The sequence below is a fragment of the Oreochromis niloticus genome, linkage group LG14, assembly GCF_001858045.2.
Source record: "Oreochromis niloticus isolate F11D_XX linkage group LG14, O_niloticus_UMD_NMBU, whole genome shotgun sequence".
NCBI lineage: Eukaryota > Metazoa > Chordata > Actinopteri > Cichliformes > Cichlidae > Oreochromis > Oreochromis niloticus.
In genome coordinates this window covers 217,983-234,304 of record NC_031979.2, presented here as the reverse complement: position 1 = coordinate 234,304, position 16,322 = coordinate 217,983, and the positions used below count along the sequence as shown (strand labels likewise).

General features: G+C 43.8%; 1 protein-coding gene across 1 annotated transcript; it reads left to right on the top strand.

The window, feature by feature from the left end:
- The first annotated feature begins 440 nt into the window (after window positions 1–440).
- Window positions 441–2,957, top strand: LOC106097617 (proline-rich protein 36). Its single transcript, XM_019355539.1, has 2 exons — window positions 441–1,894; window positions 2,060–2,957. Exons 1-2 carry the CDS (start codon window positions 441–443, stop codon window positions 2,955–2,957), a joined length of 2,352 nt encoding a protein of 783 aa, XP_019211084.1.
- Window positions 2,958–16,322: the final 13,365 nt, after the last annotated feature.

Genomic DNA, 16,322 nt, shown 5'->3' with positions numbered 1-16,322 from the left:
TGTCAGGGTTTCTGGGTCGTTGACCCAGTATTTTCAGTTCGTCCTCATTGTTTATCTTCTGCCTGTTTCACTTCCTGTTTTATTGTGTTAACCTTGGTCCATGTGCATTATGTTCAGTCCTCTTCCCATTTATCGTTAGTTCATTATGTTCAGCTGTGTACTCACCAGTTTCTAATCACTCCTCACTCAGCCTGTGTATTTATGTTCCTCAGTTCAACCAGTCCAGTGTCGTGTCATTGATGTTCCTGTGATGTTAATGTCGTATGTTCAGATCAGTCAGTCAGCCATTCAGTTCTTCAGTCAGTCGTCCACTCAGTCAGCCATTTCAGTTCGTGTTCTGTTCATCCAGCCTGCTTTCAATAAACCCCGATCATCCTGCACCGTGAGTCCAGCGTTTGGGTCATCCTTTCCTCGCCTCCACACACGACACCCCTGACAGAATGACACGACCGCTTTTGACCCAGCGGACTCGGACCTTTTTGAGCGGCAGGAGGCAGCGCTCTCCATTTGGACGGAGAAGCTCAAGGGGAAACAGCGGCTCTTCGCGGAGCAAGAGCACATCTTCGAGGGAACTCGCCTGGCTCTGGGCGGGCCTCGGAGATGCCGCGTTCCCCACCTGCTGCCTCACCTGCACCGGAGCATTCGCCGCGGAGAGTGGACGTTTCACGCCGCGCTGCGGCCGTTCCCCTCTCGCGGGTCCGCTCCTCGCTCACGCGCCATCTGCCTCATTCACCGGACCTTCAACCTCGCCACGGCACAGCGGCTCCGCCTCCCACCTCGGCTCAACAGAGGCTCCCGCGCCAGAGGCTCGGATGTGTACCCCGCCCGCTTCCTCTTCCCGGAGAAAGCGGCGCACACGCCGCCATAAAATGGACTATTTCCAGCAATTCCCGGTGGTGAGTTCCAGTGACTGTTTTCCACCCTCATTCGATTCCTCATTTAAAACCACCGATGAACCCATCTCTGATTCATGGGATGTTTCCCTCCTGGAGGATTCTGTGGACTGGGAAGATTTTTTCTGTTCTGTAAATAGTGATGGCAGAGAGACCAGACTAAAACCCGTTAGACCTGTCAGTGTCACTCACCCAGTTGTTATTTCCACTCCTATCAGCCAGCCTACACCCACACCTGTGCCAGCTCCCAGGAGGAGGGCAGCTGCGACCCAGTCTACCTCCACACCCGCTCCTGTTTCTCGGGTGGGGGTGACTGGTGTCCAGCCACCTCCCGTGCCTGTCCCAGCGCCTAGGCTGAAGGCAGCTAAAACCCAGCCTGACCTCCCTAGAGTCTCGGAAGAGCTAGCCTCTCCATCTGCTACTTCACCTCTTCATCCACCTCCTGATCCAGCCTTTCACGCCCTCGCATTATCACTGGTTAGGCTAGCTCAGGCTGCTCCTGTCCAGTCACCTGCAGCTCAGGCGGCTCCTGTCCAGTCACCTGCAGCTCAGGCGGCTCCTGTCCAGTCACCTGCAGCTCAGGCGGCTCCTGTCCAGTCACCTGCAGCTCAGGCGGCTCCAGTCCAGTCACCTGCAGCTCAGGCGGCTCCAGTCCAGTCTGTAGTTCAGTCTCCTCCCGTTCTCCAGTCTTCTGTAGTTCAGTCTCCTCCCGTTCTCCAGTCACCTGCAGCTCAGGCGGCTCCTCCCGTTCTCCAGTCACCTGCAGCTCAGGCGGCTCCTCCCGTTCTCCAGTCACCTGCAGCTCAGGCGGCTCCAGTCCAGTCTGTAGTTCAGTCTCCTCCCGTTCTCCAGTCTCCTGTAGTTCAGTCTCCTCCCGTTCTCCAGTCTCCTGTAGTTCAGTCTCCTCCAGTCCTCCAGGCCCCCGTAGTCCAGTCTGCTCCCGTCCTCCAGGCCCCCGTAGTCCAGTCTGCTCCCGTCCTCCAGGCCCCCGTAGTCCAGTCTGCTCCTGTTCCTCAGGCCCCTGTAGTCCAGTCTGCTCCTGTTCCTCAGGCCCCTGTAGCTCAGTCTGCTCCTGTTCCTCAGGCCCCTGTAGCTCAGTCTCCTGTCCTCCAGTCTTGTCCTCTCCAGCCTGTCCAGTCTGTCATCCAGTCGCCCGTCCTCCAGTCAGTTCAGTCTGTCATCCAGCACCCTGTGGTTCAGTCACCCGTTCTCTCACCTTCTGTAGTCCAATCTTCTGTAGTCCAGTCACTGATTCACCATCCATTCCAGTTCCCGGACCCGAAGCCACAGCGTCCAGAGCCAGCTGTGAGCTCTCCCGGTCTGCAGCCAGGGGTTTCCGCACCCGCTGGCCCGGCCGCTCCTCAGCCAGGGGCCTCCGCGCCTCCTGGCCCGGCCTGTCTCCAGCCAGGGGCCTCCGCGCCTCCTGGCCCGGCCTGTCTCCAGCCAGGGGCCTCCGCGCCTCCTGGCCCGGCCTGTCTCAAGCCAGAGGCTTCCGCACCTATTGACTCTGCAGCTGTTGCTCCATCACCGCCGGCTCCCATGCAGTCGCCTGGCACAGCCTTGGCCTCGGCTTCTGCTCCGCCCGGTCCAGACTCAGCTTCGCCTGGTCCTGCGGCTGCCACGCCGCCGCCCGAGCCTGCACCTCGGAATCGCTGGCCACTTTCCAGGCCAACAGCTGGACGTCATCGCCAGCGTGGTCGACCACCGGACCTCCTCAGTGGCCGCCGCCGTCTTCCTCGCGGCCGCCCACCGGACCTCCTCAGTGGCCGCCGCCGTCTTCCTCGCGGCCGCCCACCGGACCTCCTCAGTGGCCGCCACCGTCTTCCTCGCGGCCGCCCACCAGATCACCTCCAGCGTCGCCGCCGGCCGCGTGGCCGCCCACCTGAACCGTCTTGTCTCGGCCACCGGCCGCATGGCCGCCCACCAGAACTGTCTCGTCTCGGCCACCAGCCGCGTGGCCGCCCACCAGAACTGTCTTTGTTTTGGACTCCGTCCCTCCGTCCTCGGCCCCCTCCGCCCGCCCTGTCTCGGTTTTTCTTTCGGCCGTCGGGTGCCGGCCTTTGACGGGGGGGGTACTGTCAGGGTTTCTGTATTTATGTTCCTCAGTTCAACCAGTCCAGTGTCGTGTCATTGATGTTCCTGTGATGTTAATGTCGTATGTTCAGATCAGTCAGTCAGCCATTCAGTTCTTCAGTCAGTCGTCCACTCAGTCAGCCATTTCAGTTCGTGTTCTGTTCATCCAGCCTGCTTTCAATAAACCCCGATCATCCTGCACCGTGAGTCCAGCGTTTGGGTCATCCTTTCCTCGCCTCCACACACGACACCCCTGACAACCACTCAGACAGACAGCAATTTAAGGAGAACATGCGGCTAAACATGTCACTCCTGGTCTGATTGGGAAGGGGACCAGAGAAAACAACAAAGTCCCACATTGTTTTGGCAAAGTTAGACACCGATTAAATATTGATTTTAGTGACCTCCGACTGACGTAACCGGGTGTCATTACTGCCGAAGTGAATTGTAATTTTACTGAATGTACATTTACCCTTAGCCAGCAGTTTTAAATTTCCCTCAATGTCGCCTGCTCTGGCCCCTGGAAGACAATTGACTATAGTTGCCGGTGTCTCCAGTTTCACATGTCTGAGAACAGAATCACCAATTACCAGAGTTTGACCCCAGGCGGGTGTGTCGCCGAGTGGGCAAAAACGGTTAGACACATGAACAGGTTGGTGGTGTACCTGGGGCTTCTGTTTAAGACTATGCTTCCTCCTCACCGTCACCCAGGTGAGGAGGAAGCTTTCAAAGACTCTATTCCCAGCTGCTTGGTGTCTGCTGGGGAACAGCCAGCGGGGCCTACACTAGCTTCGGCTGCGCCATAGTGATGGGATTTCCGGCTCTTTTTAGAGAACGGGCTCTTTCGGCTCGGTTCCCTAAAAAGAGCCAGGTCTTTCGGCTCCGAACCAGCTCTTCAGGTTGTTTTGTTGCTTTAATTAATTTATTATTAACAATAATATAAAATTATGCACAAAAGGAATTACTAATGTAAAAAAAAGTGGTTTTATTTATATATGTTTATATATAAATATATGCGGTGGCCCCTAGAGACAAAACACATACAAATTCCAAAGCACGTACAAACTCCAAAACACATTTCTAGCGTTAACTGAACGTCCAAAACAAAGCTACCTAGATCACTTAAATTACACAATTGAAAGCATATGTGTATTGTTTGTGTATTTATACACAAGCACTCATATATATTCAAATAATTTAAAAAAAATGTTCATTTACCTGTTACTACCACACACCAAATCCGGTCGTTGGTACTTGCTGGCTTGTGTAGCCACTAGGTAACAAAAACTCAACACTGCGTCTAGCATCCTTGAGCACTTCTGTTGTATTTTGTACTTGTTTTGGAGTTCTTACGTGCTTCTGAGTTTTTACGTGCTTCTGAGTTTTTACGTGTTTTGGAGTTTTTACGTGTTTTGGAGTTTTTATGTGCTTTGTCTCTAGGGGCCACTGTAAATATACTTTTATTTATTCACTCCACATAAAATGTAATAAATAAATCATATGATACAAAAACCGACTATTTAAATTTCAACTTTTAACTATTTAAATTTTCAGCTTTTTCCTTTTAAACAAATTTAAAGTGAAACAACACAAAACACTGCAAACCACAACACAATTAAATATAAGTTAAAATATGAAAACAAAAAGAAGATGCATATTCTCTGTCATATGGGCCTGCATGAATAAACTTTCTGAATCCTATATCATCTGCAACTGAAAATAGTTGTGGACTATTACTATACTTTTCTAATGTGACGTTGTTGTCCATGGCTGTCTTTCTCTGTCTCTCCCTCCCGCTCTGTTCCTCTGGTACTGCGAGTGTAACTACGGCCCCTTCCCCCTCTTCCCAGCGCAAAGCACACCGCTCGCATGCGGAGTGAAGCGGAAAAAAGTGCGAGAGAGAGGGTGAGAGAAAGAAAAAAAAAACCCCATGGCTCGCGATAAGGAGCCGGCTCGCGTCGTTCACGTCAAAGATCCGGCTCTAAGAGCCGTTTTGTTCATGACCGACACATCACTACTGCACCAGCTACAGGGGCCTGGCTAGCTACGGGTGTATCAAGGGTGCAAAGCCGAGTCTCCAATTCAGTAATTCTGGCCTCCAGAGCTGCAAATGTGCTACATTTGTTACAAGTATCACTACTGCTAAAGGAGGCCGAGGAGTAACTAAACATCTGACACAATGAGCAAGAAAGTGCAGGAGGGACAGGTGAAGAGGCCATGCTGCTAGCGAGTCGGCTATGAGCTAAGCTAGCGAAACAGTAAAGACACAGTGAGTGAATACTTTGGCTATAAATTAGGTAGTGAGTACACAGAGGGTGCGCTTCGGATGAAGCACATGAAGATTATACTATGATAAAAGAAGGTATCTAAAAGTTTTTAATTAAATTGCTAAGCAGATAAGCTACTCAAAAACACCACGTGTTTGAGCAGGAACAGGAAGTGATACTCTACCGCAGAGAGAGCGAACACCAGTGACCAAAGACGACAGGTCACTAAAGCTGAGAAGTGTTTAAAAAAAATCATAAAAACATTTAATACCTTTTCTTGCCCATATACAGAAGGAAGAGTCCAGGGATACGGGGAAGAGGAAGTATGCTGGCTGACTTCTGGCATGATAAGATGTATGTCATCCAGATACCGGCCAGGCCTGGCGTAGATGACATTGTTTATGTGATGGCATGCCATACCTGCCCCAACTGTGGTTTGGTTTATGTGGCCCAGGCTCATAGAAAACAGGTCTGGTCCGGATCCGCCATCAAGCTGACACTTCTGACTGACTGGTGTCATGGTATGGTGTATGTCAGCCACATGTGGGAATGAGGTCTGGCAATGATGGCAATATTTATGTTCCTATTTTCCTATTTTAGTTAGAAGACCCAAATGCCATGTTGCAATAGTATATTGCAATAGTAGCCAACGTTTCAAATGCAGGTTTGACAGGTTTGTGAGTGTACACTTTATCCAAAAACCTAGTGAGGGTTTACTCACATTTTCCACTGGGTGGCTGTAGCTCAGGAGGTAGAGCAGGTCCTGGTGATCGGAATGTTAGTGGTTCAATCCCTGGGTCCTCCAGTCTGCATGTCAAGAGTGTGAATGTAGTTAGGAAACACTCCGTTTAGAGAGAGTGGGTGAATGTTGTATACAGCACTCCCAGAGTAATCTGGGACAGTAGAGAAAAGAGGGTTATGTAAGAATCAGTCAATTCAATGTGTGAACAGAGTGTTGGCATGTTACTTTTGCGCTATTATGTTCCACCACGTGTTGTTATTACATGGCTTGATTAAGGTACACATTAGGTTCGCCCCCCCCCCCCCCCCCCCGCACACATATCCTCCAACCACACACACCCATGTTTTGTTTTCAAACTCCATTGTGGTTTATTTCACACCTCAAACATTTAGTAAACGATTAAACAAATAAGTGTAAACTGCAATAAATTACAGGTAGTAATAAAATAAACTACTAACTCTTTTACGGTACGTCCACACCTACATGGGTATTTTTGAAAACGCAGCTGTTTCTATGCGTTTGGGCCTTTCGTCCACACATAAACGGCGTTTCGAATCACCAAAAATGGAGATTTTTTTAAAACTCAGTTTTTGCGTTTACATGTGGACGAGGAATACAGAGTTCGTCACGCAAAGGCAATGGTATGTGCCTTTTTTTTTTAAAGTTTTTAAGTTTTTACTGTGTGCCATGGCATTGTTTACATGAGATGAATTGCAGAATGGCAGATAGAGACAAAATACTGTTACTGTTAATCTTAATATCTTCAGTTTTTACATGCTTACATATAGACTACAAATGGAGTTACTGTTCCTCCATTTAGAAAGGCAGAGGCATCATGGTTAGGGATGGGTACCGGTATCCGGTGCCATTATGGCACCTGTTCTGACATAAACGGTAGTAACCAGACCGAAAAGCTATATTTCGGTGCTTTATTTCAGTGCTTTTTTTTCCTGAGATGTCATACACTTTGGATTCTAGCCAATCATTTTACCTTTGCAAGCGTAGTAGGCGGGCCAGGTACGTACGTTCTTTTAGAGCAGAGCTACAGATTAAAAATGCCCAAGGCGAAGCGGTCAAAGTCTGGCTGTACTTCACAGCAAAAGCTGCAAACTCAGCAGCCTGCAACAAGTGCTTTAAGGTGATACTGTGATACTGTGCAAAGAAGGTAACTCCTTGAATCTGGTGAAACACCTGGCGACGCATAGCGTTTTTTTAAAAGCCGAGAAATGCACTGTATTTGATAGCTTGCTGCGAGACCTCACACCGTGCACATCTACTGCGGGTGGGTTGCCTATTATCGCACCCAGAGTTAGCAACATCCCCCAAAAACCTGAAGAGTAGAGTCCTGGCACCTAGCCCTGCCAGTGTAGCAGAAATGATGACGGATGATGATGGCAGCAGCAGCCGTTCTCCTCTGCGTGAGTAGCTTCATGTTGTTCGTGTGTAATTTACGTTGAGTAGGCTAACCACGTTATTAAATTAATGCATGTAAGGTGAATTAGCAAACACCGCCGTAGTTACATGCGGCTGTCTCCTTGTTTGATGGCAGATACTCCCTTCACCCTGGCCAAAAAGGCTAAAATGACCAAAGAAAAAGTGGAAAACAGCTAAACATGAGAAGTTTTAGGACAAAGTTTGTGTTTTTTCCATTGATTAAGCACTGCTTCCAGCCAAGAGTGATACCATAAATCCCCTATAGCTGCAGAAAAGGCTAACATTGTTATCTTTTTACAAAAAACAGCTGAACATGAGAGTTTTTTGGACCAATTTTGTGTTCTCCATTCTTTAAGCACCGGTTCGAACACCGTTTAAGCACCGGCACCATTTCAGAAGTACCGGTTTGGTACTGGTATCGGATAAAACCTAAACGATACCCATCCCTAATCATGGTGTAATTATTTTACTTGTAGTTGTTTTCTCCTGTGTAATAATATTCAACATTGTTATCAATACCTTTTTTTTAAATGTCTGTTTGTGCAAAATGGGTTCAAAAACATAAACAACTGTGGCATACTGTTTATCCGTAGTTTGGACAGGGGAAACAAACTACGATCAACGTGATATTATTTGTATCCCACTGTAACTTTACTGTATAAAGAGCTAACATCTCTAAAATGTCAGGAGCAGTTAGTCATTACAAGAAGTGTTTGTGAACTAAAAATCAAGAATGTGGGATACTGTTTGTCTGTGATTTGGACAGCCTAGTGCGTGCTCCCGACAGGGAAAACCAATTCTGCAGGGGAGACCTACCTTGGCACTTGTGCAGGTGAAGCCAAAGGGAAGATAGGCTTCATCATATTTTCTAGTCTTTGGCTTAGAATGAAGTTGGTTTGGAAACATATTTGGCGATGCTTCATCTCCTGCTTTGCATTTGTGTGGGAGCCCCGTCAAAAACCAGTCCATTATGCTAGCAGTGTCCAAGTATTTTTTTTTCTTTTCATATTGCCCCCCCCCCTGCAATGGCTCTGCTCCCCCCTAGGGGCGGGCCCCACACTTTGGGAACCTCTGCATTAGGCTGACATCTGGGGCCAGAGCTAAAACTGTTCTGGGCCAGCAGTGTGTCTGCAACCGGCCTTGTGCTGGCCCATGTGTGGACCACCTCTGGCAAACCTAATCTGGGCCACCTAAGGGCCATCATTCTTTGCGGTATGTGGGCCGTGTGTGAGCAAATTGTGTGGGCCGGATCTGGGCCATACCAGTTTTGCTATGTGGGTCAAACAGCTGGCCTCACCTTCCCAAACGGGCCAAACTTCATGAGTGAAGGGACAGAGGTCTTACAAGAGTCCCAGATTCCCACTTGATCGTTATCGGTCAACTTTGGCAAAAAATTAATGGGACAGATGTTGAAATTCGGCTCGAAGGATCAAACTGTTAGAAACATTCCCTTATAAAATGAAACACACAGAGTAGTGAGCACCAACACATTTATTTTACTTTCAAGGAAGCAAAAGCACACATTTTGAATGTCTATCCAATTGCTTGCCTGGGAAATCCCATGAATTTCATTTATACAGTTCTTTTAATGTTTCCCTTGGAACAGATATATGTGTGTGACACCTTTTCAGAGAAACACTCAGTTACATGGTGTACTAGTGCATGAATTGAGTTGTACTGTGGATAAGAGATAGCAGAGGAGCCACAACAAGGCCTGAAAAGAGGACAGGTCGAGAGAGAGATTCATTCTTTCAGCTTACCAAAAAGTGTGTCGTATACCTTTAATAATTTTCCTATCAATGTGAAAAGGAGAAATCTGGCTAAAGGCAGAAAAGTCACAGCTGAGCAGCTCCTGTCACAAAGGTGCTCACCGACCTGAGTCTCACACATGTTAAATGTTTTTTAGTGACTGCTCGGGGCTCTCCCTCCCCCTCTGAGCTCCATTCCCTAATTACTATTCCAGGAACTTGCCAGCTCTGTTATACCACAAAAACACATTCACTGCTTGATTGAACCATTAGACTCTGAAATGCTGAGTGTTCTTTTCATACCGTTGTAAGCTTTATTTGTGTTCTATTTTTTTTTTTTTTAAATGTATACTAGAGGCATACATGCTAATTCTTTAAAAACATTTTTGTGCATTAAATAAAATGGGAAGTGGAGTATCACACATAATATTCAAGGCACTCGTCTATCGTCAGGTAGTTTTCCGTTGCTCATGCTTTGATCTAAGTACCCCTTGAATGTCGACTGTCAACGCTTTGATAAGAAATAGCATGGTTCATGTGCAACTATTGAAAATATTTATGTATAATATCCAGACTATGGATAAGAAACAAACAGACAAAAATGACTAAAAGAGCTTGTTACTCGATCCAACAAAGGTTTGAAAAGGCTGATATTATTTAACATCAAATCTATGTTTTTTGATTTTTTTGTATCTAAAAGGAATGGGAAAAGTAATGAATTACATAGCTATCAATTTGAGTAACCCCAGTAAGCTACAAATTAGATCTTATGCCTGAGATAGATTTTTCATTGCAAAAAAGTGGGAGAGAACTATAGTTTTCATTAATGGTAAGATTCTTTATTTGCCGGCTTTTTATGAATAAGTACAGTGATCAACTATATAAAAATTCTACAGTTTTTGTGTGAGCACACAAAGGTATTCTATTCCTGAGGTATACTAAGATGGCTCAGGTCACTCCAATAAGAAATGGAGGATGTCATAAGGAAGATAGATCTCATAAGAATCACAACCCAGATCCGGAAAAGTGGCAGAAAATAAATGGATGACTATTGTTAGTCATGAGCGTTTCTGCTTATCGCACACCTTTTGCCATTATCCAAACAGCTATGAATAAGTACCCAGTATTTATTTCACAATACTGCAAAAGAACATCAAACACCTGAGTTTCTCAGTATCAGTTTTCTGAAGACAATTTTAATCGAAGGCATTATTGACCACAGGAAGCGATACCATTCCTATTCTGGCAAGCAGAACTGATAACCTAAGCAAATTTAAAAGTTTGAAGAAGTGAAATCAAGGAGCAGGGATCTGAATGGTGTGACTGGTTGGGGCTGATGGAGAAAAGAAGAAAAAAGGGGGAAAATAGAGCACAGGGAGACAATTAGTTTTTATGTGGAAATTATTACTACAAATTTTTTTTCCTAATTTATCTTATATGAAGAGGACATGGATTTGTGAGCTGAATGACAAATATTAAATTAAATATTTGTGTTAATTTAATCAGCATTAACCCAACACTTCAGAGCAACCAAAGTTTGCCTTGTTATATCAAATATTATATACTTTGTTTAACAAGTGTGACTCTTGTTGAATGAACTAACTGCATGGTCACAACATCATGGCGCCCCTCGAGGCAGACGTATTTGCTTGCTCTGCTATCAATTTTGATTGGCAGGCCTCAGTCCATCAGGATCAGCAACCGGACTTCAGGCAGCATTATCACAAACACTGGCGTCCTACAGGGTTGCATCCTCATCCCAATCCTTTACACCCTGTTCGCCCACGACTGTGTCACTTCCAACAAAGAGAACATCATACTGAAGTTCATGGATGACACTGCCATGATTGGTCACATCACTGGAGGGGACAAAGTGGCTTATAGGAGAGAGGTGGCCGTTCTGGTGTCATGGTGTGAGGACAACAACCTCACCCTCAACACTGATAAAACAAAGGAGATTATAGTGGACACGAGGAAGAGAAAGAGGCCTCACCAGCAGCTGTTTAATAAGAAAAAAATAAAAAATAAAAATAAGATGGCCTTTATTAGTCCCACAGGTGGGAAATTTGTTTTGTTACAGCAAAAGTGCAAAGTTATGTAGCAGAAATTAGAAAACACTGGAATGCAATAAAATACAATAAAATAAAATAAAATACTATATACAATAGAATAAAATAGAATAGAATAATATATACAATAGAATAAAATAGAAATACAAATACTATATACAACTGAGTAGGAAAATACAAAAACACAACTTCGTCAGAAGAAGAATTTTATCCGGGGGGATTGAAGCTGCATCACTGCATGGTACGGCAGCACTACTGCTATGGACAGCAAACGCCTGCAGAGAGTGATAACACCTGCGGAGAAGATCATCGGGACCCTGCTGCCGTCTCTGCAGAGCATCTACCATCGCAGACTCTGGAGGAGAGCTGCCTCCATCCTCAAAGACCCCACACACCCCTAACACGGACTGTTCACACTTCTGCCCTCAGGACGAAGGTTTAGAAGTGTGAAATCCAAAAAATCTTGACTCAACAACTCCTTCTTCCCCACTGCTATCAGACTCTTGAACAGCTGACCTATTTTAACAGTACTAATTTTTAACGGTAATAATTTTTGCACATCAGGTCATCTTACATATTAAGCTCATAGCTCTTTTCAATTCAATTCAATTCAGTTCAGTTTAATTTATATAGCGGCAAATCACAACAAAAGTTGCCTCAAGGTGCTTCATGCATTCTCTTTTGCATACATATATCTACCTCACACTGAAATTTTGCCTTCATTTATTTATACTATTTGTATTTTATCTGTTCTATTTGTACATATTAGCCGGGCAACTGTGTGTGGAAAGCAAAGACAGAATTTTATTGCACAGAAAAATGCTTTTCTTTGTGCAGATGACAATAAACGCTTTGAATCTTGAAAATGGTTAGAAAACATTATTAATAAGAATCTCGTCTGTCTGGAGACACGTCTTTTAGTTGTTTAGCTCTTGTTGTCTATTTGAGTGTGTGCATGTGTTTATTTATTTTTTTCCTTTGTAGAGCACTTTGGTCAATGTCTGTTGTTTTTAAATTTGCTTATAAGTTGATTGATTGATTGATTGATTGAAAGAAACGGTTATAAACTATAATAAGAATGGTGACCGCAAGAACAATGTCCATATTATTTCATACATTTAATTTTGCCCTATTTTACACAAACAGATTGAAATAAAAGAAAAGCATATTGCCATTATTTTGGTGGAACATCGCACTCTTTGGATAATGATACGATATAATGTGATGATAACTGCATCTATATATACAGCATGTGTATTCTGATGCCTTTTGGGATCACCTGCTCTCTAGTCATTTTCAGACAGCTATAAATAAGTTCCCAGTATTTATTTCACATCACTGCAAAAGAACATCAAACACTTGAGTTTCTCAGTATCAGATTTCTGAAGACAATTTTAATCAAAGACACTATTGACCACAGGATGTGATACCATTCCTCATCTGGCAAGCAGAACTGTTAGACAGTAAAATATTACAAATATTAATCTTTTTTCAGTTAGATTGATTTAGTTAATTCACATCCAGAAATAATATAACATTATTTTCTGTAAGTGGCAGCAGTTAACATTATTGGTATGACTTCTGAGTTTTGAGACTTGAGTTTGTCCCCCTTTAAAACCACTTTAAACCCATTTTTTAATTTTATGCTAAACTTCAGTTGTTGTGTACACTCCCACAAGTCATAGAACTGATTAAAGATCATTTTGTGTTGAGTATGATTAACACTATTTTAGATTCTTATAGAGCAGTGGTTCCCAAACTTTTTCCAGCCACGTACCCCTTGAGACATGTCAGCCTCAGCTGCATACCTGCTGCTACCAACGACTCTTAATTAGTGTCTATAAATACAATGCAACTGTCACGGTTCTGGGTCCGTCGGACCCAGTATTTTGAGTTTATTATGTTTTGGTTTACTTTTGCATCATGGATTATTCTTTGTTTCTCTGGTACTTTGTGTTTCAGTTATCTTGGTGTTTTGGATTGTTTTCTCATTCTCTTGTGGTGGTGGTGATGATGGTTATTATTAGAGTTCATGTTTCTGTTTATTCCGTGCTTTAGGATCTGTGGTTTCATGTATTGTTTGAGTTCCATGTGGTATTTTCTGTCTCTCAGTGTTAAGTCTGCGTGCTTGTTCAGTAATTCATGTTTCCCGTTTTATTGTGAAAGTCTTTGTCTTATGTTAGTGTGTGTGCAGCTTGGTTCCCCCGTCTCGTTAGCCCTGATCTCTCCCAGCTGTGTCTCCCTTCCGTTGCCCATTCCCTCATTACTACCCTGTGTATTTAAGCCCTGTGTTTTCCTCAACCCGGTGTCGCGTCGTACCATCAGACTATGCCTGTGTGTTTCCATGTTAGTGTTCAGTATTCGCTACCATTGCTCAGTTTATGTTTTGTTTTCGTGCCAGCAATAAAGCTGAGGTTTAAGTTACAATTCAGTGTCTGAGTCCTGCGATTGGATCCACCTCTCCATCCGCCTGCACACAGAGCCCTGACAGCAATACCGCATGCATAAAAATAAATACTGCACAGTCGATTATTTCTCACCACCAAATGAATTTATTAATATATTTTAGTAATGACAGAATTTTAATAAACTTTACTACTTAATACTAGCAGTTTATCAAAAGATTTATTAGAATTCACCGTTTTGTCAAGAGCATAAAGGCCAGATGTGAACTTTCATTAAACAGAACTTTATTTAATATGATGGATGTGCTTGGGCAGAGGCACACAGCTCTTCAATGTTTGGCTCAATTTGGAAAAGGCTGAGTCTTAAATCGTTTTCCACACAAAGTCTTGCTCTATATTTTGTTTTCATGTTTGTTAAAGCAGAAAATCCCCTTTTGCATAAGTATGTGGTGGCGAAAAGCATCAGAGCCTTGACAGCGCACTTAGCCAGCGCAGGTTGTTCAGCTCGCAGTCCTATCCAGAAATCTGCCAGGGTCTTTTGAGCGTATTCAACTTTTAGAGATCCATCTGTGGTGATCTCAATTAGGCTCTCCTGGTCAGACAGTGATAACGAAGTAGGCACAGTGGTGAACGGGTGACTTATCCAATCATTTGAGCCATCTGTCTCTGGGAAGTATCAGCGTAACTGCGCCGCCAGCTCCTCAAGGTGCATGTTAGATTTGCGCTTTACACTGTTTGATACTGTGAGATCACACTAAACAGAAAAATCATGCAGCAAGAAAAGACAGAAAGACTTCTGTGTTGTTTGTGTCCATGCAGTTCTTCCAAAGGTTTAACTTCTTCATCATGGCCTCAGCTTTCTCTTGAACATTGAATATAGTTGCAGAAACGCCTTGTAATCCGATATTGAGCTCGTTCAGAAGAGAAAATATATCACACAGATAAGCTAGGCACGTAAGGTACTCTTCATCATGCAAATGTTCAGACAGCTCAAAGGGATGGTTACTGAACGCTGTGGGTTGTCAATTCATTCCAATATGAACCCGCTCACGTCGATAAGACACGCTTCAAGCAGAGGCTCCAGCCATCCATTTACTCCAATAATAACCCCGTCACGGTGAAACATGACGCCGTGAAGTACAATCTAACTGGAGAGCCGGGTACCCTCTACCCGGACATGTTTTTCTCCCTAATTTAAGGCTTTCTTTTAGTGACATCGTTAACATTTCTCGACAAAAACACATGAAAGTATCACTGATAATTCAACAATAAAATCGCTTCATGTTGTGGCCATCACACAGTGTTTTCCAAAGTGATTCACGATCTGAAAGTGCGCAGATTTAACGTACATAATCCTTTGTTAGGTTTATTATTTTCATTTCACACGTAAAACACATTTATAGATTCATTCACCACTCCTGTTAGTTTTGGATGTGCTCGGCTCCAACCAATCAGACGCAACCTGTGTAAGCAAAGCAATGATGGGAGAACGGAGAGACCCATTTATAAGAATAAGAAAAAGGAGGCGGAATTGATTGATTGTAATGCAGGTATGTAAAAAATATATGACTACTTTGTAGTCATATATTTAAAGTAATAGCTTGATGCGTGTTTCAAAGATTGTTTTTCATAAAAGCTTCAAACAAACAGAGGTGACTGATCTCGGAAACGGTTTAATGCATTTAAAAATGGCTACAGGTACCGTCAGCATGCTTGCTAGGTAGAGTACGGTAACAAGTACACGTGGCTACTGTAGCATTAGCCATTTAATCCAACGATGATGGATTAAATCTATTACAAACATTAAAGGACTTGTGTGTTGCAAAATAGCCGCACATGGTGTGTAAAGCAGTTTTTGCGCTAAGAGTTCTGCTAGCTCTTTACAAACTGATGATGCTAACGTTAATTGCTAATGTTAACCGGAGCGCCAAGACTGAAAATCATTTAAATTGCGTTAGTTATGTTTTTATGTCACTGAGTTGTTAAAGAGGGAACACACTTGTCTAATTTATTGTACGGAGTAAACGTTATATTATTTGAATTTTTTTATACATTTTTATATATGTGTATATATAAGTTTATGTGAAATTAAGTTGGTTAACTTAAGATGTTTGATAATCTTTGCTTTAATCAAGGACTTTATTTTAGGTGTTGCCTTTTTTTCTTGTTAATTGCGTAGAATGATGCACAGAGTGAACCTCAGCCAAGACCAGTGTGCTGGAAAAAACGTGACAGACAGGGAGATTTTATTCCTCAAAGACCATCATCCAGTCGAAGTACTAGTTGGATGCCACGTGGTCAGTGTTCTCACAACCATTGATTTTATCTCACAACTAGTTTTCACCAAAGAATTTCGGTAAGTAAATATTCTTCAATCTCTTATTTCTTCCGGTGTCCACAGATCAGCATCAATGTCCACGTGAAGAACCTAGTTATGTTGCCAGTGTCAACCCAACAAAAGGTACTTTACCCTCTTGTATATATTGTGATTTCTATTTTCAAGTTTACTTTTATATTTGTTGTTATAGTTGAGTTAGGCAGGGCTTTTGTGCAGTCCTAAGAAACATACCAACTAGAGTGTTTATTTCACTTTGTGGCAGAGTTTCTTTATTTCTTTCTTCTTCTTTTTTTTCTGTTAGTGTATGGAACTGAGGTGCTTCGTCAGGAGCTCCTTCAGTTGTTGGAGGATGG

Excerpts from the sequence above, each read along its gene's own strand:
- LOC106097617 (XM_019355539.1), top strand. The coding sequence starts at position 441 with ATGACACGACCGCTTTTGACCCAGCGGACTCGGACCTTTTTGAGCGGC. Across the intron at positions 1,895-2,059 it reads CAGGCCCCCGTAGTCCAGTC|AGTTCAGTCTGTCATCCAGC; the intron begins TGCTCCTGTTCC and ends CGTCCTCCAGTC.